Source organism: Rattus rattus, chromosome 15, assembly GCF_011064425.1.
Source record: "Rattus rattus isolate New Zealand chromosome 15, Rrattus_CSIRO_v1, whole genome shotgun sequence".
In the NCBI taxonomy this organism is placed as follows: Eukaryota; Metazoa; Chordata; class Mammalia; order Rodentia; family Muridae; genus Rattus; species Rattus rattus.
This window is the reverse complement of record NC_046168.1, coordinates 53,289,545-53,316,152: the sequence shown is the minus strand read 5'-3', so window position 1 is coordinate 53,316,152 and position 26,608 is coordinate 53,289,545. Positions and strand designations below refer to the sequence as shown.

The window sequence follows — 26,608 nt, the reverse complement described above, 5'->3', positions numbered from 1 at the left end:
AGCTTCTTAAATTCCCATTAAAGAAATTTCCAAGATGTCCTACTCTTCAGAGTCTTGGCATTTATGTACTGTAAGGACATGGACACAGGGATATGCTTGCCAAATTGTAAAAGTGAATAGCAGGGAAAGATTGGCGTGGAGAGGGAATTTAGCAAAGAAATTCTGCCAGTAACTGACAGGGAGAGAGATCTTTCTGGAAGCAATGAACATATCCGTTTAGACATCAGCGAGTAAGATTCCAATTTAGTGGGTGTTCTAGAAAATCACAGGGATGTGGTTCTGTTTGTAAAGGAGACATAAAACACCGTTCTTTCAGTCACCTCCCTTTGTATATGCAGTGTTGCGAATGCAGTCAAGGGTTCCGTTTAGGGTCCTGACTGTACCAGCTTGTCCAATGATTGTAAAGAACAGATAACATGGCTTAGGGCTGTGGCTTCCCAACCGGTTAGACATGAGGATTCTCTGATCATTGGCTTCCATTCACTTTGTGGTAGACCTCTCATCTAAGATTGGTGACTTCTATCGACAGGATGTCACACACAGTCAGTGTCATTCTCTTTTAGCCTCGGCACTCTTTAAGATGTTGTTGGTATTCTATTCAGTTCTAGACCCTTCTACTAGCAAACCATCCCAAATCATCAGGACCTAATAACATAAGAACAGTGTTTTCAACAAAAGGTACAGTCGTAGCCTATGTGTCTGCCATTTAGAGAGTTACTAAGGCTGTCTCGGGCATTGGCGTTAATGGAACAGAAAGACAGAAAGACAGGCAAACTATGTAAACTATATGAAACACACATTAAATCCAAAAGTGCCATGGGGGCCTATTGGCATTTCGCTCCCCACTTCTGGTAAAAAGTGTTCTCAGCATGATTGGCCTTCAGACCGCAAAGGCCAGCACTTAAAACAACTGGCAAGTTCAAGTCTAGAGAAAAATGTGGTCTTACCTGGAGTCATGGAGGACTCGTAAGAACCTCTCTCCTTGCGATTCATCTTGAAGGCCTGGATGTCCTTCTCCCTGTACGTCCCAAAGCCTTCAAAGCCCCTCCTCTTACTCCCACTCATGTCACTGTCCCACTTGTCACTGGAAGGATTCATTTCACTGAACACGTCCAGACTCTCTGATCTTGTGCTGTCCCCACCACTGCCAGAGTACCTTTTAGAGCACGACTCCACAGCCTCATTGCTCAAGTCACCCTTGTCCTTAGCCTGTGTCCAGTGCTGGGCATCCGAAAGTGACAGCGTCGACAGGGTGTCCACCTCAAAGTTGTTCTTAGAAACCTTGTGGCTGGCGTCACCATGCTGGTGCTTCTGTCTCTCCTTGTGTTTGCTCTTCTCGCTCACCAACGGGAGCTCTTTGTCCGAACTGTTGAGCCGCTCGCCCAGGAGGTGACTGGAGAAGCCTGTGGCTTTGCCTGCAAAGAGACCACTCAGATTGTCGTGGGTCCCTAGGATTCGGTCTTCCTTGTGCTTGTGTTTATGTTTGTGTTTCCTCTTGTGGAGCCTACTGCTGGACAGAGCGGCCCCGCCCACCTTGGGAGGGTTCAGGGATGGCTGGATGTCACCAAGGCCCATGCCTACGGTTCCCTGCAAGTGGACTCCATGCTTGGCTTTATGTTTAGTCGCCCCGGACATCTTGACGTGGGAACTTGTGTGGAACTGGGGCGGTGGCACTGTTGGCCTCATGAATGGGGATGCTGCTCCAAGTGTGTGGGACAGATAGAGAGGGGCTGGATACTGACCATAGTAACCAAGGTTCATCATAGGCATTGATGTGTAAGGCATTCCATAGGGTGCATAGTAACTTCCACTGGGAATAGGGTAGCTGAACCCCTGTAAAAAAGGCACCTTTGTCATGGTGTCATTGGTCTTTGCAGGCCTACCACGCTTCTTCTTTGACTTCAGGTCTGAAGTCCTACGAAGGTAGAGTAATGGGTCGTACTGGATATATGGCACCGGGTAATAGTGATCAAAGTTAATCCTGAAGATGCTAGGGTACGGATTCTCGTGGTAAAACGTGTAGCCCCGGTGGGAGATCCTGAACACTTGAAACTTGGTGATGAGCTCTTCCAGCTCAGCCAGAAACTGGAGATCATCGCGGTTCTGCAGGCTTTTCCGTTTCCTCTTGTGCTTTGGCTTCTTGAGGCTTTCGTGGGCCAGAAAAGTGTCCACAATGAGATGCTTCTGCCGGTGGCCGTGCCGGTTCTTTGTGCTGGTGTCAGGTGGAATGGCCTCCGGGTTGTCAAGGGAACAGAAGTCGAAGGAGTACCTCCGCCGGGATTCCGAACTCTTCTCTGCCTGGTCGGAGGTGCTGTTGTTGTCGGTCCCAATGCCACTGTCGCTCGGGATGGTCTCCTCACTGTGGGACTCACTCACGGGGGACAGCGTGATCTCCTTCAGCGAGCCAATCTCGCAAAGGTGCGAAGGGGAGTTGGCCATCAGCCGGGGTGGGGAGAGCTTCCAAGTCCCACTGTGGACCCCCTTCTGGGTTTTGGTTGGAAGAGCACTGATGGGCTGGAGGTTCGGCATAGTTTTCAATTCGGAAAAATTGGTTTCAGTGCTGGCGGGGCTCAGGTTGCCATGGGACCCACCTAACTGGGTTGCAAGTGGGTGCACGGCTGCTGGTGAAGAAGCCACAGGTGACTGGAAGCTGGAAGGCACGGCTGGAACATCCGGCTGGCTAGAGACAGGCCTGGGGTGCTTGATGGCTGTTTTGGGTTCCTCGGAGGGGGGTGGCAGCTCTGTTCTCGGCTTCCTGCCCCTCTTCTTGCCAATGTAGATGGTTCCTCTCTTGCTGACATTAATTTGCTTTCCCAGTTTGCTTTCAATAGATGCTGCCCCAGGGCTGGTCTCTGGGGGAGCTTTGGCCTTTAGGGCCACACTACTGGAACAGGACAAGATCTGATTTAAGATATTTTTTCTCTTGAGCGTCTTCATCTTGTTGATCGTTTTGATGGTCTTCTTATCCAACACACCAAGCTTTCCAACCTTCTTGTGAAACTTCATCTCACTCATGGGTTTGTCGTCTCCGGGCACTAACTGGGCCAACTTAGCCAGATTGCGCCTTCTCTTTCTCTTCTTGGTGCCAGGAAACTCTCTGCTAATCGGGCTGACAGGGCTAGTGGAAGTACCTTCGTGAATCGTCTCCACGGTGAGCAGAGGTTGCTTCTTTGGTCGTCCCCGCTTCTTTTTGACCGGCGTGATCACAGTAAGACTGTCCGTGTTGGTGTAGAGAGGGCTGGATGGCGTAATGGGGTAAGCAGACGGCGGCTCCACCATCAGCTTCTCGGCGGTGGCTAAGACTGCCTCTCGAAGCATAGCCGGAGGTTTTGCCTTGCTACACCTCCTTTTTGCAGCAAACTTGGGGTGCTGGATCTCAGGCAGCTTTCCTGACGGAGCATGCTCTGCGCGTGTCGGTGACGTCATGACCAGGGGTGGTTTCCTCTGCTTGGACACACCTCCAGGGACAATTTTCTCAGCGTTCCCACCTGTTTCGAGGCCAACTGAGGGGGACTCATTCTCTATCATCTTACTCAGCTTTGGGACTCGAGAGTCTTTCTTACTTCCCTCTGAGTTGGAAAGTATCCTATTAACGACTTCACTGCTCATAGTAATCCCTGAAGCCAGTGCTTTCTCCGGGATGATTTTTTCCACCACAGCTTTAATAGACTGCCTCTTTTTCCTCTTATGGTTGGTTGGATCCAGAGAAGGTGTCTTTATGGGGATAGTAATCCGGACATGACTGGAATCATTTTCCGGATTACTGACGGAACTGATGCTCTGCCGGGTCGGCGATGTCTCTTGAGCATTGTCTGCAGAATAGGTTTCCCTTTTCCCTTCTGTGGTTTCAAATGCTTTCTGGGCACTCTTGACCCAATCCAGATCCGAGTTTGGTATGGTTTGGCTTATCAGATCTTTTTTACTGGATTTCTTCTTGCTACTGATAGTGGGTGGTTCTGGGAGATCCTTTGTTCCTCCTCCCTCTTGATCTCCCAATGGCTGGAGTCCATTGCACTCAGCTGAGTTGCTAGGGGTCGCTGGGGAGCTGTGGCTGCCAGGGGATGGAACCACACTTCCCAACAGCAGGTCTTTGCTGCTGCTGGACAACTGACTCCAGGTACTCCCTGTACTGCCTTTCTTACTCTGGGTCTTTGTAAAGGAAGTCACAGGTTCAAGAGCTGGGATCTTGCTGGTGCTTGTAGTGTCTCTGCCAGACTCTGGACTGATGATACAATTCTGAGTAGCTGGTCCACTGTCAGAGTTGGAGGACCAGTCCATGTGGCTCTGGCTGCTGCTTTTTTGCTGGTGCTTTGGTTTTAAGGTGTCACTGGTGAAGCCCTGGGAGAGACCTGGGTCATATTGAAGTGTTGAGTGTTTCTGGGGCCTCTCGTATGCCTGAGAGTGGAGAAAGTGGAAAGCAAAAGAAAGAAACAAAGATGAACATTTTGGAACTTTTTAAAGTTTATTGTCTAACAGCTTAATCGTTTAAAAATTTGAAATAAGTGATTAAGCTCATATTTTCCTGAATTTCAGAATGCTTTAGAGAGAGGAGTTTTTCTCAATTATGGTACTAAAGATATATGACACTGGATTCGAACATTAACAAGGTTAATTTTAATTGCTGTCTTTCCCCTCTAAAGAATGTGGTTTATTACAGTCTGAGAAGAGCTGTATGAAGAGAGGAGGCAGTAACCCCAAGGCTTCTGAGATCAATCATTAGAATCTTATGAGGAGGAAGCTGACACGTAAGGAATAGGGAATCCTGCCCAATGCAGAGAAGCCAGCAAGAGCTCAAACTGCCCAACTGGTGCTCCTCTGCCTAACTCAGGCTGCCTCTTACTAACTCCAGTCTCTCCTTAGAGGTCTCCCATTTGCCTCCTGTGATTACCTATTTAGTGCAGTGTATGCTGCACATTATAAAGCTCAATATCTCTGCATGCAAGCACCACAGAGTTCCTCTGGAGAAAACGACACAAGTCCAGGGCATGCAGAAGACACACAAGAGAACCATGCAGGAACCATCCCCATCTTTGTCTCTGGCTATGCTGCTGTGGTTGAGGGCTAGCATACTGCAGGATCCACGAGCACATGTTAAACATGTTAAACTATTCTTTGGGGAAAGTCTCCAAAGGAAGTTTGAGTTTTATGAACAAACGTACTAAGAACAAATTGTGATCCATCAAAATCCTTCCTGTACCATGGCATCTGTGCATCCCCTACACAAATGAATGAATGTCTCCAACACTTTCCCTAGGACTTATCTCTAAGAATAGCTAGACACAGCAGAGTCTACAAAACCCCAAAGAGATGGAAGGCTAACCAGCACTGGAGAGACTGACACTACTTTTAGTTAGAAATGCTCTCACTATTCTGGTCAGTGGAGAGCCATAGGATTCATACAGTGACACCTCCTGCAGGTTCAGTCAAAGCTTAAATTATACACATAATGGTACGCTTAATAGTTTCTGGTTACAGAAGGAAAAATATTAGTAAATCAAAGAAAATGTTTTATAACATTTGCTCTAAGAAAAAATATGGTGGTTGGTATAGAAAAGTTGGCAGTTTTCCCTGTCACTTCTATCAGTCCAATATCTACCCATCATCCATTGTCTATCAGCCTCTCACCTGTTATATACATTCTATTATTTTAACTCCATCTATCCACCACTGGGGCTATAGAACTAATACTCTGCTAGAAACCATTCCTGATGATTGCCTAAATCCAGACATACATGACAGAGGCTTTGGAGGTAAAATTCAATGTCTTGATTCAACAGCTTTTGCATCTACTAACTACTGGACTCAGAGGAACATTTTGTCACGAAGACTTTGTAAAATCGTTTTTTCGTTTATATGGCCACACTACATATTTTTTCAAGTATGATAGTCTTCCCAAGTCAAACCAATACACAGCCCAAGGGAAAAAAAGTGTCGTCTTAAAAAAAAAAAGTGTCATCTTGAAATTTGTAGTATCGATACCATTAACATCAATACATACAGAATTGCCTTGTCACTTGATCCTGTCTACTAGGGTTTATTGCTGTGCACATAAGCTATAATCCCAGTTTCTATAAAAGTGTATGAGTTTAAAATGGAGGAGAGAATATTAAATGTCATTTAGTCATCTTTTTATGAATCAGCGGTTTGCTCCTTCACCATGTCAAGAATCTGATGCTTTCTATTCCTCCGCGATGCTGCGTAACGTATCCTGTGGCATTGCTGAGCTAATGTGAAATGAGCTATGACTATTACTGTCTTCAACCTTGGGCACAACATGATCTGTGGTGATTCCGTTTGCTCCAGACTCCTGGCTTGTCCATGTCCCCAGCGCTGGATGTTAGAGTCCATCTATGAGTGGGACTTTGTGATGTAGTGAGGGCTGGAAACTTGGTCCATGACTCTCACCACCTGTTCTCTGCTCTAAGCGCTGACCCTTGAAGTCTAACAGAGTTCACAATCAACATGTTCCCATGCTGGACGGCCTTCATCCTAGTGATGTCCCTCAACCTTAGAGAAATATCCCGATTTTAGGCTTTCGAGAAACATGCATTCACCTTCGTGGCACCATCTGTAGTTAATTTTTGTGTGTTTGATTTTTGTATGATAATTGAATTACATGCCCACATCCTTTTCTGGCTTATTACCTATCAACAAGGTACCCATCAGGGTGCCTCGGCACACGGCAGGCCCTCAATAAACATTTACCAAACGAATGAGAGAATGTGCGTCTTATTATGGATATTTCGTTTTGTCAATGATGAGATTGATGGGCTAAGCACGGGGACATATTGCTTGCCAACACGGTTACCACCTCAAACACAGCTACACCTGACTCCCTACACTGTCTCTTCTGCATGTTCCATTGATTTCCATAGCAACATCTGCCACAGTCCTTACGGTACCATGTGGTCTTTAATCCATAGATGATTCTCTCTCTTTCTCCAAGACTAAGTATTTTTAGATAAAAGCAAGCAAGCAAACATATTATCTCCCTTTTTATATATCTTATAATTCCCAGAACTTACCAAAGAGCCAAGTACACAAAGTCTTTTAAGGCTTCTTGTTGAATGAATGAATGAACAAATGGATGAATAAATAAATAAAAGAGGGACTGGAGAGATGGCTCAGTGGTTAAGAGCTCTTACTGCTCTTACAGAGAACCTGAGTTTAGTTCCAAGCACCCAGATCAGGTGGCTTACAACTGCCTGTTAACTCCAGCTCCAGGGGATCTGACACCCTCTCTGGCCCTCACAGACGGGGGCTGGTGGGATACGCACAGATATTCATACACTTAAACCAACATGAGTTAAAAAAAAAAAAAAACATTAGCCGAAGTTCCTAGTAAATTGGCAAAATATACAGCTACAGGCAAACGACAATATAGCATTCATCTTCCATTTGATAATGGCTCATAATGAAGCTGGAGTGCAGAAAAGCATTAGTTAGTGACCAAACAACTATAAGAATACCTCTTCCCCTCAACTTAAGACCTACATTCCTTATATGGTGCCCATGCCCCCTTAAGTAATTTGTTAGTTCTTTCCTCCCTGTCTTTCCTATCTCTTGTCACTTGCTTCCAGCTAGATCGACTGAGGGAGGGCTTGCACCTGAGAAGGTGGGGTTCAGTCTGATGAGAAGGTGGGGTTCAGTCTGATGTGAATGTTTGGCCTGCACTGTTGTAGCCAGGGACCAGGCCAGGTTCCTCTAGGTCACAGCCTGACCCACTGTTTTTACAAATTCATAGCCCAGGCTACCTGTCAAGTTGGCATCAGCAATGAATGTTGGAATGGATAAAGAGAAGTGAGATGTAGATCAGAAGAAGGGGTTGGGGTGGAATTTTAAGCTTGTTGCTCCCTGGGGCTCCAGAGAAGGAGCAGAGCTGGAGGAAGGACCAGGAATGAGTGCTTTCTAAAACATCTCTGAATGAGTCCTTCTACAGGTCTTCTGACAGGTACGTGCTGACACTCAGGAAATCCCGACAATAGCTCCAGTGTGTCCTTTACCAAGACATGAGCTTAGTCTATCCATACGGAGACAGGCCAGCACACAGCACAAAGAAAAGGGGAAGTGACTGTTCCCTTCCTCATCATTTATATAAATGATTTATATAAATATTTCTGTACAAGTCAAATTTCTTTTTAAAAAGAAGTTTATTGTTTTTTTTTTTATGAAACACTTGAAATTTTCCTAAACAATGGAAGAAAATGAATACCTGTGCCTTTTTTCATGCTCATCTGAGACCAAGCTTTTTTTTTTTTCAAGGAACAAATATGGTGAATGGAATCAGAGGGATATCATCAAAAGGAAATTAAACAAGCAGTCAGAGAGAGAAACTCCTCCTCTTCTGGGTCGTCTTTGCTCTCGCTTCTTTTCTATGTCACCTTTAATATGAATTTACTGTCTGTGAGATATGTTGGTTTACGAGCATGGGGAAACATGAAGCCACTGGGGAATCTTTATCTCAGAATTTGGCGCTTGGTGCTTCTCCAGATGTGGTGTTGGATCACTGCATCAGGAGCACTTAAGGTACCAGTCATGGAGCCAGATTCCTCGGCCCTCTACAGAGCCACTAATGCCGAGTGTGTCTGGGTGGGAGGAAGGGAAGACATAGTTTAACAGGCTCCCGAGATAATGTTGATGTACAAATTTATATCCCCCCGATCTAATGATTTAACACATGCTCGTCTGCGGTTACTATGACATTCGCAGCACTTTGGTGGTAAAGACGCAGAGCAAACCACGACAGGCCTGTTAGGATATGCAATTTGGCAACGTTGAACATTCCTGTTTTGCTCCATGAACTCTGCAATTTACGTGGTAAGAAACCCCAACAGTTTCCTATTTCAGGGAAAGATGTGAGTCAGAGTTGCAGAAGGGTCACTTTCACAGGAGGAGGAGGGGCATTACCTTCCCAGAAGGGAGAGCATGCAGGTATTCCTGACCTCCCAGCCTGGGGTTTTTATCCATGCTAATCATCAGAGCTCTGGGGAATCCTGGCATTCCATTCCTGGGGCCAGAAGCAAGTGCTTAAACTTGAGTGAGAGAAGAGTGAGGGAGACAAGGAATTGAACCACAAACTCAATGCTTAGACTAAAAGTGTCCAACGTTAGCTATATGCTAAACATCGCACAGGAAGTCTTGTTAGAAACAACATACCTGGGGTGTACCCAGAGCAATTATGTCAGCATACTGGTGGTGAGCCCAAATAACTAGTACTTCCTTCAAAGCTTTCAGGCAATCCCAGTGAGCAGACAGAATTCAGAGCCCTGGATTATATTTAAGACAGGGCCTGGCTTAGCCACCAGAGAGACTGTAATGTTGCCAGGAGATTCCTATTCCAGTGGCTTTCAAATGTGTTTCACCGAATTCTAGAATTTTTCAAAAACAGTTTTGAACTGTAGCCAGTGGATTTGACATCTCTCTCTCTCTCTCTCTCTCTCTCTCTCTCTCTCTCTCTCTCTCTCTCTCTCTCTCTCTCTCTCTCTCTCAAACAAGCACATAGGTAGAGGCCGAAATGCCCACAATCAGGAAACTAAAACTAGACTAAAATAACCATTCTGAAAATGTTCAAATATTTAAAGAAACGGATGCAGGGACCTTGATGACCAGATGGGAAGCCTCAGTACAGAGAGGGTAAGAACACTGAGGCAGGCACGTGTGAACTCTGCATCTGAACAACAGCTACAGTGAAAACCTCAGTGTGGGGGTCAGAACAGCTTCTGAAGCATGGAAAGGACCCAGAAGAAATCATCTAAATTGAGAGATGGGGAGAGAAAAAGAAACAGCCCTCTAGGGACTCAGGAAACAATGGAAAGGGGTCTCATCCACTAAGACTATCCACAGGAGGTCAGAGAAGGAAAGGCACATGCAGATCCAGATCACTGAGAGGACAAACAAACCTGAGGCAGAGTGAACACAACGGAAGCCATATCTACACACAGTAAAAGAGGCTGGTGAGCACCGACGACGAGCAGAAAAATGGAAAGGTAGTCACCTAAAAATGACAAGCTAGCAAAACAGAGACAAAACAAAAAATGTCGGACTTCTCACCAAGGCAAAATAGGATCTACTCAGCGTATCAACCAACTCTGCTTCCCTGGTCACTGCAAAAACGCTTTCGCTGAAATATTTGGGGCCATGTAGTTAGGAGGAAGGGCCAGTGAGGGTCATATGTATGTTCTCAATGTCATTTGTTGTTAGGGAAATGACAAAGCCGCAAGAAGATGCCTACTTGCTTACGGGGTGAGCTCAGATATAAAAGGACAAACAGCAAATGTAAGCAAGGATACAAAACAATCGACACCTCAGCCACTGCGTGAGGGAGGCCTCTCAAAGGGCAAGAAAACCTGGAAGATATTTCCGCAATTTCTTTCCAAGCTAAATGTACCTCATGACCCAACAATTCCACTCCAATTATTTACCTGGGAGACTAAAACAAGTGCGAGTGTGTGTGTGTGTGTGTGTGTGTGTGTGTGTGTGTGTGGTCACTTATAGACTTTTATAAAACACTAGAGCAAGTTATTTGGAGTTCTTAGTGCCCAAACTAAACCCACAAATAAAAGGAACCAAGCATAGATGTAGTTCACAAATAGGGTTCACAAATAGGATGACAATCTCTCTCTCTCTCTCTCTCTCTCCCCCTTCCCCCTCCTCTCTCTCTCCCCACTCACTCGTGCACACACACACACACACACACACACACACACACACACACACACACACACACACACACACGCAGGGAAGCAGATGTGTTCCTTTCCAGAGGTTTCCTACTGTAGCCTGAAACTCACTGTTGCCCCCCTTTCCCAGGTCCTCTTTCTTCCCAGTACACAAGGGCAGCTAATGAGTTCATCCCTAAACAATAAGACAATACAGCCTGACTGGAGGAGACAGGTGCTCGCAGCTTCTGCAGACCTTTGGGTTCTCTTTTCTCACCCTGTGCATCTGCTGTGACCTGGGCTAAGAGGTGGCAAGGTAAAAGGCAGCCTCCCCTGCAGCCTCCAGTTCACCTTTCTGAACGTAAGTGTGTCAGCCTGACAAGAACCTGGCTCACAAATCAAAGTTAGCTCGGCCCCGCCTTCTCGCTAAATCATGTGTGATCCATCTGGGTAATGACGCCTCCAGTGTAATTCCCGATTAAGAGGCTTTATCTGGAGAGATAAGCAGCTGTTTCCCCTGTCACTAATTGCTGTCTGCTGTGATTTTAAAACATCTGCACCATTGTGCTCTTGATTTTCATATTCTAATCACTCTGAAACTTGAAAAAGGTACATCGTTGATTGTTTCTATGGGTTAATTAGTACACAGTCTCATTGTAGAGACAATTTAGAGGCAGCAGAACCTCAATCAGGAAGTTTGTTTTAAAAATTAATAACATCAGTGTGAGACTGGAGGGACAGTCGCATTCAGAGGCCTATCAAGACGTTCTTAGGAGGGATGGAAGGCACTCTTTATTGCCCTCTACAGAGGAGAGAAGCCAACGGGAACATGAGGCAGGGTAGTTGGAACAGCAACTGAAAGATTGTGGGCACCCTGGATTGTCGCACCCTACCCGACGTGTCCCCAGTCGCACACATTCAAAGTGGCCCGGGTCCCATTTTCCAGTCTGTGGAAACTGGGAATCTGCTGACAGCACTTCAGATCATCTATGTTTTAAGATCCATTTACTATTTTCTCCCCCTTTTGACTCAGTGGGAGGGGACACGGAGGAAGAGAGAAGAAGGAGAATAATACTCTAGTACTTCTCAACTTGAGCTGCTTGGGATTCTGGGATTCACCTTAGGACACTCTTAAAGCTTCGAGTCAGATTCTGTAAATCTAGCATGGGGCTAAGATTCTACATTTCTATCCCAGATGGGGTCCAAGGACCAGTGTTTGAGATCTGCTGTTTTTCCCTCCCAGCATTTGACTAGAGTCAACACTGCTGAGAGTTGTGGAGGAAGAGAGGCTGCAGAATGAGGCACAGGCAGGGCATGAAGGTGTCTGTCAGTCTCTTAGATGTACCGTGAACTGAAAACGGTCTTCCTCTTGGTCCCCACCCAGAAATTCTCAGGGGTGTCTTTTATCATGAGTGAATGTGTTCTAGTATCCGTCTCATGGCAGGTCTTGTAATGTATCTTCTACCTGCAGTCTACTCAAGATGATCCTCCGCACCTCACTGGGGACGACCTGACAATGAGACAGGAGGAGGACGCTCACATTGCCCTGAAGAATGTACTTTTACCTCTTTGCTAGTGTTGGCTTGTCTTTAAAACGGACAGACAGACAGACAAGGCTTATTTATTTTATGATTTGTGTGTGATTGTTTTTCCTATGTGCATGTATGTGCACTATGTGCCTGGCTGATGCCCATGGAGGTCAGAAGAGGATATCTGATCCCCTGAACTGGACTTGAGATGGTTGTGGGACACCATGTAGATGTTGGAAAGCTACCCTGGCTCCTCTATAAGAGCTGCAAGTCCTTTTAACCACCAACCCATCTCTGCAGCCCCAGACGGTGCTTTCTTCCCTTGAGCTGAAGGCTCTCTGCCCGTTGAAAGTTCTGATAAGTTGGAGCAACAAGCATTCCACTTACAGTGGCCAGGGTCCCACCACGAGGTCTCAGGCAACTAAGGGGAAACGTGCACTGTGGAGGGAGACCCATCTCCTATTGTGTTTTTAGCAATTTTAGGCCCCGGGAATCTGGATCTACTTTATTCTATTGTTAGATAAACAAATTGGGCTTTTAATTATGTGATGCAAATAAACTCTCGGTAGAGGAGAGATGAGGGAAGGGATAGCTAATACTGAAGACGTCTGATAAAAGTCCTAAGGAAGCCTACTACTTTATAAGCTTCACATGTATATTCCTAGTGAAGATTTCAACTACAGCTATCCCGTAATGATTCTCCCAGAAGCCATAGAGTGGTGTAGTATTACCTTGGAGAATGTCAGAGATATCCCACAAACATACCCATAACAAATTATAGGACATGGCCTTTGCTCTTGGTTCTATACCAGAACTTGACGGGGAGACTCTACTGCTGGGAACTCTACACATAAAGGTCACAGGACATAAAGAAATCAAATGGGTGCTGACAGGAAGCATCCACCCTGCTGGCTCGCTTGCACAGTACTAGAAGGTGCTGTGTAGGCAGCTGAAGGGGAAAGCCATCAACATGTTTGTCTATCTATGAATCATGTGAGTAACAGTAATGACCAGCATTGCAAGATAATGCCCTTGGGTATAACTCAACAAATGTTGAGGGTGACTGACCACTCTCTGCTTGTACTTAAGTCTTTCTCAGGAAGACACACAGGCCTGCTATTGTAAATCTGAAGAGCCCACTGATAGAAAGCTCACAGGGCCCAGGGGAAAACTTATTATGATTGTTCTGCTAAACCGACACTGGATCAAAGTGCTTTCCAAGGTCACATCTCTATACTCATCGATTAGTGTATGAGTTATTTTGTGTGGTGGATGGTGCTTAATGCTGAAAGTCAGAACTGGTCAAATTGCAGAGAATAAGTGTGGAGTGCTTGGCTATAAATGGGCCATCTATGTGGGTTTCCCTGGTGCTGTTTGTATTTTGATGCTAATTTAATTCCCCCACGAGGGGCTGCCTAGTGAAACAGTACTCAGGTGACTGCATCAGGACCTTCTCCCCATTCTAACTTGTAAGATAAAGGCTAGAGCTGGTGATTGGGCAGGGAAGGGAAGGTGGAACTAAAGAGTTGTGGGGAGAGGAATAAGGAGAGAAGGGGATGACGGAGGAGGAGATAGAAGGATGATGGAGCAGGAGCACATGCCCTGAAGAAACCACAAGTTATAAGGGTTCTCCTAGCTGAGGAATAGAGCAGTTTAGTGGTAGATCTGCTTAATCTAAGGCACGCAACTTGTATTCATATTGTTTGCGCTGTGTTTCATTGCACAGGCCTGTCTGGGTTGGAGAATTTACTGAAACACATCTATATGAAGCAAACATGCACATGAACACACACACACATCATTGGTGAAGAAGGAGTGGAAAGATTGTAAGAATCAGAGGGAGGAGAATACCATAAGAAAACAGTGTCTTCTGGACATGTGGCAAGGCACTGTACTCGTGAACTCATGGCATCTGTGGTTGGCTACGCAAGATCTGTACGAGATCAAGCCAGTCCAATGGCGGCACATGGGTAGACATGGAAAAGCTTATGGGAGTAAACAACCAACGTTTGATTGGACTTAAGGCCCACGTCACAAGACAGAACCCATGTCCAGTACTGCTTGGGTGATCAAGAACCAGAGACTAAGTAGCCCAAAGATCAAATACTATTACTGATTTTAAAAAAGAGTAACAATGCAGTTAATTCTAATGATAGTCTGCTGTACACTCATAGACCAGTGCCTTATTCAGCCATCATCAGAGAAGCTTCTTCGTGCAGTAGAGGGAAATAAACACGAGGGTGCACAAGTGGACCATAGAACAGAGAACTTGAAACACTTGGTCCTAAATGGGTGTCTCCATCAAATTCTTCTCCCTCGCAGCTCAGGGAGTCCCATGAAAGAGAAGGTAGAAAGGGTGTAAGAGATGGAAGGACTGAAGGACACTAAAAATACAAGACTCTCTAAATCAGTATGAGCAAAGCTCCGATGAACTCACAGAGACTGAGGCGGCATGCATCGGACCTGCATGGGTCTGAGGCAGCATATATATCATAGCTGTCTGTTTAGCATTTTTATGGGACTCCTGAAAATGAGAGACAGAAAGAGAGCGGGCCTGAATTGGAGGGAAGGTGATGAGGAACTGAGGAATAGAGGGAGGAGAAACTGTAATCAGGATATATCGTGTGAGAAAAGAATCTATTGTTCAATAAAAGGCAGGGGTGAGGATAAGGCAGTCCACCGTTGTAGCGTGGACAAGGGAGGTCCATGAACTCCTGCTCCTAATAGAAAAGCTGGGGACAGTGCTTAGCTTATGGGGAAGGAAAAGTCTGTTTCCTTTAAGGATGTGGCTCCTGATAGGCTGAACACATTCTAGTGGGTGTCTTCACACCCAACAATGAATGGGCAGCTCTGATTGGACTTCATGGATTTTAGACATCCAAAAGAACGGAAAAACGGATGTGATGTGGTGTGGGATAAAGGAGGAGTTAGAAAAGGAGTGGGGGTGTGTGTGGACATGATCAAAACAGACTGTATTAAGTCCTCAAAGGATTATACAAATATTATAAATATTAACGTAGAATAAAAATCTAAATAAAAAGAAAAGCATAAGAAAAAGAAAGGAAGTGGGGTACGAGCTGTAACCTTTGCAGAAACACTAGAACAGAGCTCAGAATATGCAAAACAGTGGTACAGTGGCAGTAGGGTGACTTCTGGGGCAGCTGCTGGGCAGGTGAGCAGCACATCCTGGTTCAAGTGTCACCTGACTCCAACTCTCATTGCTGTGCAGTATCAGGAAAGCTGACTGACATTGATGCACTCCGCTTTGCTTTACCATAAGCAGAGATGATAGGATCCCTACCTCCTGAGGTCAATTGCCGAGTCAATAAAAAAAAAATCTATGTAAAGAACTCCACCAGTACATGGTGCACAATCAGGGCTATCACAGGCTTAGCATGCAGTGGAGGGTCCTAGGAAGACCCTCGAGAATCAGATTGCTGCGTCTCAAGACCAAGCTTTGCCTCACATTACCTGCGTCAGGGGGAACTTCTTTTTTCCTCTCTTTCAAAATGGAAAAAATAATAGAGTGTTTTACTAGTTGAGGTTGTGCTGGCATTTTAATAACATTGATAAAAACATGTTAACAGAGAATAATAGATGATAAGTCATCAATAACCTAATTATTATTATTATACTTTTAAAAACCCAATAGTTACTAGTCATCAGACAGTCAGTTTTCTAGTAGCAGGGCTAAGGAGACACTGCCACTTTCCTGTCACTCTCAGGTCCCTTTAGAAGAGAGTCAAGAAGCTCAAATTCCTTCCTTGGGAAGGCTTCTGGCAACCTCTAGTTGGACCCCAGCTAGGTGGAAGGAGACGTGGCGGTGCCTTACTGGCTGTGAGGTTTTAGCTTCTTTCTGGGCTTGACCTTGGTCTTCTTATCCATGCCAGGTACCCTCCCGGGCTGTTTATCAATGGTCAGAAGTTGTGAAACGGACACGTATTCTCCTCGTTTTTAACTACCTTCCTTTAGCTTGACAAAAACTTCAGACTTTTCAGAATGGAAGCATGGGAAACTACGCACTGTCCTGAGTTCCTGTAGATTATCATAGAGTTCCAAGAGTTCTCGCAGTTGTGGGGATAAGGTGTCTTATGCATCTTTAGTGATGAACGACTTGCCTACCTCGGGGCAGTTGGCATAATGGACTGGTCACTTGACGTTTGGATAGGATGGGATGAAAAAAATTAGGCCCTGTCCGACAGGCCTGACACTTCCTGTTATATCATCCATTAACACAGTGTCACACGCAGAACTGAAACTACAAATCACTTGGACTTACACTGGTGATCCAGGCCAGGACTTAGTCTCCAGCACCGGCCCACACTGGCTGGTCCACCATCTGTCCGTTCAGCACCACTCTCACAAAAGGACAAGGTGTACATAGCGCTGGATCAGTTAACCTGCAGGGCATGCAGCTCTGCCCTAGGTGTTCCGATGCTCAGCCTTTCCCACTACTTTGAAACTACTCAGAATAAGACTGATCGGAAACTTGTGACCAGAGAAAAGGCCACACTGATGTCTTTTGTTTGTTTGGTTGGTTGGTTTGTTTTGCTTTGCTTGTCCAGAATTTGCCTCTGCCCTTTCATCAAGAGCTTGACCTTATCACTTTGCCTACTCTCCACTCAGGGTTCTTCCAACTCACCCGCCTTTGCAGTAGAAGCTCAGGGAACAGCCACCCTGGGAATGCTCACACAGAAGGCTGGCTTTCACGTTCCCAGCATCAAGACCACTGTCACACTACTAGGGCAGTTCATGCCAATCTAGAAACACAGTATCCCAGCCCTTCCTCATAAGGAGGCATTAATTAGTGAGAAAAACTCAGACGATATCTGAATCCTTTCTTGCCAGTCTTTGTTGATACAATGCATAATACTGCCCAAGTTAAGGACCTGTGGTAGCTGTGGGTAAAACCCTACAGATCTGAATTCAGCCTGGTTTCTTCAAGCTACATCATCTGCATTCTAATTCCCCCAGGGAGCTCCCACCTCCAAGGTAAAGATCTCAATGTAGTTTGCCCTTTATCGGGTCAATCTGTTTTACTTGTCATTCAGGCCTTCTCTAATGTGCAACGTGATCTAGGGTAGGTTTACTTAACATCTCATTCCCTCTTACTGAAATGATCACCCTGGGCATGCCTACTTCTCTAAGCTGCCCTGAAGACCAAATGGATGGGAAAGATTTTGAAAACCATAAAATACCAGATAAGTGCAGGTCACTACTGTTTGTTATTACTTGGTCGAGAACCTTCCTACTGACTTGGGAAAGGCGAAACCACTCAATATTTTCCTTGGAAAAACCAGCGTGGGATGCAGAGATGAGTTAGGGAATGTTCTGGTATCATCCTTAGATTTTATGATTTCTATAGACTTTCTTGGACTTCTGGAACCTTACCCCCTCTTTCCTGGCTTTAGCTGAAGGGGGAACAGGAAGAGAAAGGTAGAAAAGAGGAAACAAAAACAACAGCCCTCCCTATTCTGGCAATAAACTTCTAGTTTCAAAAGCAGTTTTTATTTAGTGTGATAGCATTTCTCCCATCACAAAAGCAGCAGCCTGCCTACTTATCCTCAAGGTCTTTTTGTTGTTGTTGTTGTTGTTGTTGTTGTTGTTGTTGTTGTTGTTTTCATTTAGAGGCGAGGTGACTGGTGGAGACCTAATGCTGCCATCTGTGCTGGCCACCGCCTGTCCTTTCTCCCCTATGTCCCATTTCTTGCCCTTGCACCTCTGTATTTATACTGAGAAACTAAAGTGATTCCCAAATATTTATTACCTGTGGGCTTGGTGGGGAGGGAGAGTTGGGTTTTGGTGTGGGAACTAAACATTTTCTCTCTGCTTTATCAATAATGTCTCATGGGTACTTGACATCTTGGGCTCTACCGCTAAAAAGATTGAAGGCTTAGTGAGACTGTAGCCACTGCCCCAACAGCTCAGCCTGGTGGCATTTTTGAGAAAGCCAAGGAACTTCACAGAAGCTGATGAGGGAAGAGGAGTTAGCTTGGCACGCTGTGTGGGGTTTCCCTCACTGGGCAAACTTCCCTCTGAACTACTGTCCAGGTTTTTAGTTGATGTCTGAAAGGGAGCTATTCTTCCTAATCACCTGGGAACACATCTGATGCCACACGAAATGTTATTCACTAAGTAGATGCCTATATAAATCGGCTCCCTCCATGGTGGGTGACTGATGTATTTTGGGAATTGGTTTCTCCTTAAATAGTTGGCACTGAGGCATCTCTACGGGCTGTAGTGTATTTCCCAGCTTCTTCTGAATGAAGCCATGTCCTGTTAAGCTGGAATTATGCTCCTGGGACACAAAAGCAACTTAGAACACAGTGGATACTGTGTAAAAGCACCGGGGTGAGTGTGGGGACCCTCGTTTCTAGTGCCAGCACTTTTCCTCTGGGTTTCAGTTTCCCTGTAAACAAAACATCTGGACAATAAAGGACAACAAGCCTCATTGCTACTTACTCACTGCACAGCCTAGAATGCAAGAATTCTTACCTTAGCATGGATGAGAGGGGAGAAGCTTTGGAATTAAAAAACCCCAGTACAGATAAGGTTATTTTTCTCTATAGCCATTTTTTTTATTGGGTTTCTCCAAGCCAGTTTTTATACAAAAGCCCTAGGCCATGGGTGACATTTGACTCAAGGATTCCACAGCCCATTTATCAATAGAAAGGGCAGAGCAATAGGAGCCTAGGGAACCAGATGCACAGAGGTGCCTAGCCCCCTTCCTGGCATCATTTATGAACTAGCTGCCAGTTGCCCTGTAGCACAACCCGAAAGAAGGCTGTAGTCCCAAGGGTCTCACATATATAACTGGGCAATCCAGATGTTTTCCTGTTGTGTCTGTCTGAAACCAAATAAAGACCAGGCTTCAGGGATTTCCTGAAAAGCATAAAACTTGGCAAAAGAAGTAAAAATTCGACTGGAGGGTCAATCTCTCTGGTAGCCATGAAACTTCTACAAATATAGGCCCAGTTCCTTAACCCTCAAACCACCACCACCCCATCTTTTGTTTCTTTAAAAGCATGGGTCTCTTTGTGTCTTTTGGGTGGCACAGTCTTTTCCAGGTAGCATTAGGGTGCCAGGGAGAGCATCCTAACAATTCACTGGATATTTTGTCTATAAGAATAAGAAAATGTAAAGTTGTGGCTACTCAAGGTAAAAGATTCAATCGTGTCCACAGATCAAAATGTATCAAGATAGCCATTTAGTGTTGAATACCAAGCATGCCCAAGTCAATGATATGTCAGCTGGCTGATGGTACTCCGTTCTCTCCTTGTGTATAGTGACCTTAACTTCTCGCTAGCTCATAATCTGGGCACTGGAGATATTTGTCTTAAAGAAAGACAAGATCAGGACATGTTTGGCCCATGAGAACTGCCAGACCACCAGCATCACCACAACCTCCACCATCAATCAACAGCATGGGGAGCTCTGCCTGTGGAGCTGGACACAATACAAATTTTGGGGGGACATCGACACACTACACTCTTGGATATTGGGTTCACAGATAGAAATAATGTCCTTTGCCTTGCAAGCTATGTTCCTCAAGATAAAAGTGGTTAGTGCTGCACATCAGACTTGATACCTAGAGTGTCAGAGTCTGAGCTTTAATCACTTACTTCTTTCTCTCTGTTTCTTCACATGTAAAAACCACGTGACTGGACAAGATCTCAAGCAATCCCAGAAATCTGCAATATCCTGACAGCACCAGGCCTTGCGATGACCTAGCCAACATGGCAGCTGGCCAATGGGACTTAGGGAAGTCATTCTTTTGAAGGCTGGGCTAATTCATGGTTTGAAGGTGAACTTGTGGAACTTCTGAAGTAACTGTCTCTAGGAAAGGTTCCCAATGCTCTTCTCAGCTCTTGGAGGATGCAGCAGCCTCCATAAGTGCCTGTCGTAATGTGGCAGCTTCCTCAACACTTTATAACCAACAGCATCTTATGTTAGCACATGTGCCATGTAATTAGATTTCCTTGTCATGGATGCCGAGCCCTTCAGTTTGAAAGAAGGCAGACACTTCACCAAGAGAGGAGAGCTTCTCAAATGCTATGTGCCTGCTCCCTAGGGTTCATTTCAGCTAGGCAAGGAAAACAGTCATTAAAATGGAGTCTTTGTCCTCTCAACAGCTGCTCCAGAGAACTGGAGCAAAGAGATTTTTAACTGGGCCACACAAAGCACAGATTCTAACCCTACTGACTTGGAGGGGGAGGGGGAGGGGGAGCTGATAATTACACTAGCTCTTTATAAAGATAATTTGCAAGAACAACACTTTACATTCCAACAATGGCTAGAGCTCACTGGGTAACATTTGACAGAACTGGAAACATTTCCCTTCCTAGGACCTCAGAGAGGATCACCAACACAGCTCAAGTACTTTTTATTAGGAGAAGCCCTGACTGTAATTCTGCAGGCTGAATTCTAAGATTTCCTTTCCCTGCATTTAGGGATTGGGAGCAGTCATTTACTGAAGTCTTCATTTGCTCATATGTAAGATTAGACTAAGAGGGCCTTAAATAGTAGAGTGAGGAAAGAATGAGGAACTAAGAGCCACCTTACATCTTATAGGCCTACCCTACTTACTCTATTAATCTGTGCGTACATGGAGAAGAGAGATTATGTTGAATACCTTTTATTGTTCTTACATGGGGATATAACAAATGGAGTATTTCGAACCATCTAGTCCTGGTAAATTTTTTTTTTTTTTTTTTTTTTTTTTTTTTTTTTTTTTTGTGGCTGCTCTTTTGTTCATGAATTGCATTTAAATTTTTCAGTCTGGCCAATCAGTCCTTGTAATCTGGTTTCTGTAAATATAGTGTCATAGTAAGTTTGCAATATCACAAAAGACCTTAAATATCTTTGACACTAGTTGTCCAGTTTCCCATCCACCTGGGATTTTTTTTTTTTAAGGTTACTCTTGCTTCTTTGTTTCCATATCATTTTTGTCATGTCTACCTCTTTCCTAAAACCTCAAGCAATCACTGATTACTCCTTTCCTGGGCTTCTATAGGTTTAGCACAGCCAGATTCACAGGGCAAGTTACTTACTGTCATTTCACCCACTGGACAGCAAATCTTTTGAGACAATCACTTACCATTGGAAGAATACTTTCTAGGAACATTGCCTAAATGTAGCATGATAGTTGAACGCCTGGAGAGATCTTTCAGAAACCTTAATGCTGTCATTAGCAGTTTTCTCTTCTGGCTATAGACCTACTCATTGGCCTGAGTCTTGAAGAGGCCCAGGCTCCCCATTCCTGCTCTAGTGGAGAAAGCTGTCTCATTGAAGCTACCACCTGATGCCACTAGGACCTCACCCAGACACAGAGAGCAGTGCTCTGCCCTCTATTCACACTGCTGGCCTCAGCACAAAGGAAAGTTGACACACCAAGTTTCTAGACTCTTAGTACAAAAGTTCAACTATTTCATTCTTCAGGGAAGATTGGTAAGCTTTGCCAAGTAGCCTAAAAGCAAGAAGATTCTTCACAAATGAAATTCTAGGAGACTTTAAAGAAGGCCTCAATTATAAATCCAGGGTTGGCAATTGTAGAATGAGGCAATTAACTTGGAAAGTGAAGGGTTTTAAAGTGGATGTAGCCTGATGATCTACTCCGGTGAGAAAAGAAAATATAAACCAGAGAATCTGCCCAGCTAATCAATGTAGAGCAGAAATGAAGTCCAGGCATCAGACTTGTCAGGCCACTTTAACTTCTACCACATATCACTTGTCCAGGCATCAGACTTGTCAGGCCACTTTAACTTCTACCACATATCACTTGGTAATCATCACTAAGACCCTAATAGACTCGAGAGCAACCTGGGGAATGCAGACCTGTGCTCGATACATAGTCATTTGCAAGATGCTAAGGGGAACTTGTTTCCCATCCAGCATTACATTCTTAAGATGTAAGTTCAGGGGCACCAGGATAGAAAGCTGTCTCCTTGATTTTCAATTAGGTGGATGCTGTCTTTGAGGGCTTTTACACAATCCACAGGGGCCAAATTGGCCCCTACTGTCAAGAGGCTCAGAACCAGAGTGGGCAGCCACTAATGACTGATATGATAATACACACACAGAGAGACTACTCTTCAACCATTTAGCCCTGGCCCCTGGTCCTTTCTGTCTTATTTTGCTGATTTCAATGCTCACAGCATTCTCCTTCTATAAGTCTTGATTAAGTTCCATTCAATCAGAAAGAGCTAACTCAAGCCCACCTTCTTTAACAACCACTAGATTCCTCACTCATTCAACAAATGTTCTAGAAGAAGAACTAAACGCTCAAGTGTGTTCTTGGGTACAGGCCTGGGTAGCACTATAGCCAGAGCATTTCTGTCACTATAAACATATTAGAAATGGAATGGCCAATGTGATGCTTTGGGAGAAATAGTCTAATCTATGCTACTGGCATAAGTGGGCTGTCACCACTTTTGAAAGGTTAAGGACTGATTTTGTTTTCACTGTTTCTTCTACTATCTCTGGAGGATACTCAGCCATGGGTATTCTTTTATAGCAACATTAAATGTAATATTATAAGTAGTGAACAAGTCAACATCCCTTATATCAGGACACTTATATTATAAACGAGAAAGTAGATAAGAATAAAAGGAAAAACCCAAAAGAGTAGTTATCCTTGTGTACATGTTTACGCATACATACACATGCCTATCTATACAAAGCAATGCATGGTATTCATATACGGTATAATTATATCTATACAGATGAGCATTAACCAAATGATATTAATTAAAAAGAAAATAATCAAATAATATATAGGGATAGGTTTAATGATGGAAAGATTTGACTTAGAAAGGCTGGTCAAAAATAATCATTCTTATGTTGTAATATTTAAGCACATACTCAAGGTAGATTAACTCTCACTTCTCCAAGTAGCGTGTAGCTGAATACTCAGAATGCCGTGTGTGGTAACGTCCTGCATTCCCTTCGGGTGTCATACTTTGCCTAATATAAATTTACTGGGCATTATGTATAAGACCCCGGGAGACAGATGTTGGGTACAGCATTGTAAATGAAATGCCTTGACAGAACCATGGACTGGTGCAGGGTCAAGCATCATTTAATAAAGAGCAGACATGGAAGGGTCACTGGAACAAGCATGCTGGTCACACCTCTTCTTCATTGACAGAGGAACAGAATGTGCTGCTGATGTGTGTCATGACTGAAGCCAAGAGTCTCATGAATGACACTTGCATTCAGCTTTCCTGGGTCCACTTATGGGGGACAGCTCAGTGGCACCCCAGCTTAGAGCTGATAATTAGAACATGAATTCTAATACTCTCAGGCTATATTATATATCACCCAGATGCCTTTATAGGGATATATTTATTTGTTTATTTTTTCATTCTAACTATTCTACTGATTAGGCAGGGCTATATAACATGCCTGGGATTGAAATCATCACGGCTTGAAATCCTGCAGCTCTAACTCTCACCTGAATCTTTTCCTTGGCACTGGAGCAAGGTTTGCCATTCTCGCTTTACATAGAGAATGATGGGGGTGGGGGTAGGGGTGGGGGGCGGGGAGTGCATGTAACTGCCAAAGCCAGTAATCACTTCCATTCTTGGCGGTCCCATGGCTTGCTTGTGGTTGAGTTGGACAGATTCTGTGATCCCCATATCCTAGTCGAATGGGCCCGGCAGAATCATGCAAAGATTCATGTCAATTTGGCCATCGCTGGACAGCTTTCCACAGAGCAGTGCTAGCCAGGGGAAGCAGAGATCCAGGCTGTGCAGCTGAACACAGGCCGGTCCTCCTCGGGCTAAAGCTCTGGCCCCATCCCAGTGACCCTAACTTTGTAAGTACATGTCCCTTGGAACTATAACTAGAAAACAAAGCTGGCCCCAAATACAAACCCTGATTATGGGGATTAGAGTTTTGAAGTGGAGTGTGTGTGTGTGTGTGTGTGTGTGTGTGTGTGTGTGTGTGTGTGCCCGCGCGCGCGCGCGCTCGCATTTCATCAAATTCCCTGACAACTGTTTATTGAGGAATATAGATGGATCAGCAGCAACAAGGACAATTTTGACTTTTGCAAATCTAATCTTCTTTCCGAAGTCTTTCAGAGTATAAACAGAAGGCAGATTCTGTGGGCTGGCCACAGTGAATGAGTCCATGTAAGGGCATGTGAACACACAGGGGAGTTTAGGTAAGATAACCCTACTGCAGCGGCCGCTGGGGTATTCCAGTCTTTTCTGTGCTACTGCCTTCTCCAAATTTAGCGGCCCTAAGGGGTCCTGAAAGCAGAACGCTCCGTTTGAGAAACAGTTATCTGGGACTCCCCTGTGCACTGGCTCTGAGTTCAGAGCCCCACAGCATCTCACAGACTTGTTGAGATAGGCAGATCAGAGGATGGTAGTTTGGAGGCAAGCTGAAGAGTGATCCCATCCTTGATGCTGAGAATGATGGAAAGCCAGGCGAGGATTGAACCCCTCTCTCCCCTAAACCCACACCTGGATGTATGCAGATGAAGATAATCTACTTGTTAGTTGGATCAGACAACCTTAAAGTCCAGCATTTAAATGTCATATGGCCTGGACTATGAGCTTTGATTGCAATGAAATCTCAGTGGGAACAAAAACAAAGAAAATAAAAGGATCATAAATATATCAATTTGGGAATTAGAGAGCGGGAAATACTCTCAAACATCCTGTACCAGACCATTTAACCAACGTGAGAGAAAATGCTACCAAGCAAAAACCAAACAGGAATTCTAATCACCTTTTTGTTTTAGAAATAAGGAAACGGGGGCCCAGTCAACAGAGAATATCATGCCCCAACCTTCTTCCAAATTCTGGTCTAGGCTTCCCTTCTCTGAGTTTATTGCAAACAACCAATGAATGTTCAGGGCAAAACTAGATGTCCTCTAGAAAACAAGACAATATCCACACCAGAAATCTATTTCTTTGTCTGATTGCGTTCCTGCGAGTCAATCAGATGAAGCCAAGTTGACCAGTAGCCATGAGTGAATGAAGTCTATGAAACAGAAAGCCAGTTCAGTTAGCAAGTTTGTGTCACCAATCCTGGCGTGAGTTATATAATCTGGAAGAGATTTCAGAATCATTATCTCTCCAAGACCCCGTGGGAAACTGGTAAGGGAGGAGGCTCTCATGCCAACTTTATATGTGAAACTAACAATTCATCTCAGGGTGCAGAAATTAATAGCTACTTGTAGATGCCATGATGTAGTTGAAGTCCCATTCAACCTTGTTTTTATGGGTACCCAGAAACATGCTTTCTAAGTTAGGTGGTCCCTCAACACTTTACTGTGTACTTTCTATTAGAACAAGGTCAAATAGTGAGTGGTCTGAGGTTCTGTCTACTGCAAGATTTCATACTGACTTGGACAGCAGTGTTATTTACACTACATTTAGGATACACAAGAGAGTGCTTGAGAATAACCTAGTAAATATTTGGAGAATGAAAGAAGGAAAATTTGTAGCACCAAGCAGTGAAGAAGTTGAGGGAACTTTTCTGCATTGAATCACCTTTCTTATTAGGAAGAATTCAGCCTCAAAAATAGAAATTGGAAAACAAAACAAGAATGAAGGAAAGACTCAGATTTCTGGACTATCAGAAGGGTGATTTGCAAAGGAAAAGAGTGGTGAGGAAACTCTGTCTTGGGATCCTCCAATCCTAGATTTGGATCATAACTGGTATTTACTAACAAGGTAATAAGGAGAAACGTCATGATAGCTACCCCACCTGATATCCTTAGAAAAGAAAAATAATATCAGAAAAGTCAGAGATCCTCCACTGCCAAATTGAAACGCAATAAAGAAGGTTTTTCATCATTGGTCTTCAAAATTTTATCCAAACTAACAAAAATGCATTCAGGAATATGACACAGTGCTTTTGAATGGACCCCTTTTCTGGTCTGTGATCTGTGAAGGAATGATAACAGGCCCTGCCTCAGGACCCTTAAGGTCATTCTCAATAATTACTATGACGTTCTTTCCTAATGTGTGCCTCAGAACACCGTTTTGGTAATACCTAGGAGAAAGATCACTTTATGAAGTCTGTTCGGAAGCTGACTCCTGGGCTCCAGTACTACCTATTCTGCTGACGTACCTCATTACAGCACTTACTCAACCTCAGATTAAATGCCTCTCCTACTTTAATCTGCCACTAAAAAGGGAGGAGAACGTCAAACACGTTCAGTACTTGTCAGTTGTGATGATGACATAAAGTCAGGGATTTTGATCCAACAGAGAAAACAACAACAGCAGCAGCAGCAGCAGCAACAACAACAAAACTAAATAGAAATTAAGCTAAAAATAAAATTTGAGCCCTTGATGCCACGCTCAACAAGGCAAGTGTGTTAAATTATTTTCCCAATTGTCCACCTATGTGTTGCCTAAAACTAGGATAGTTCATGAGTGAAGGAACTGGCTTCATTCATTGAAC

General features: G+C 44.4%; 1 protein-coding gene across 1 annotated transcript in view; it reads right to left on the bottom strand.

Moving 5' to 3' along the window:
- Setbp1 (SET binding protein 1) overlaps positions 1-26,608 on the bottom strand; it is a 365,848-nt gene that overhangs the window by 111,240 nt on the left and 228,000 nt on the right. Inside the window, exon 4 of the mRNA XM_032886020.1 lies at positions 948-4,395. Coding sequence (XP_032741911.1) covers positions 948-4,395 — 3,448 coding nt within the window. The remainder of the gene's footprint in view (positions 1-947; positions 4,396-26,608) is intronic.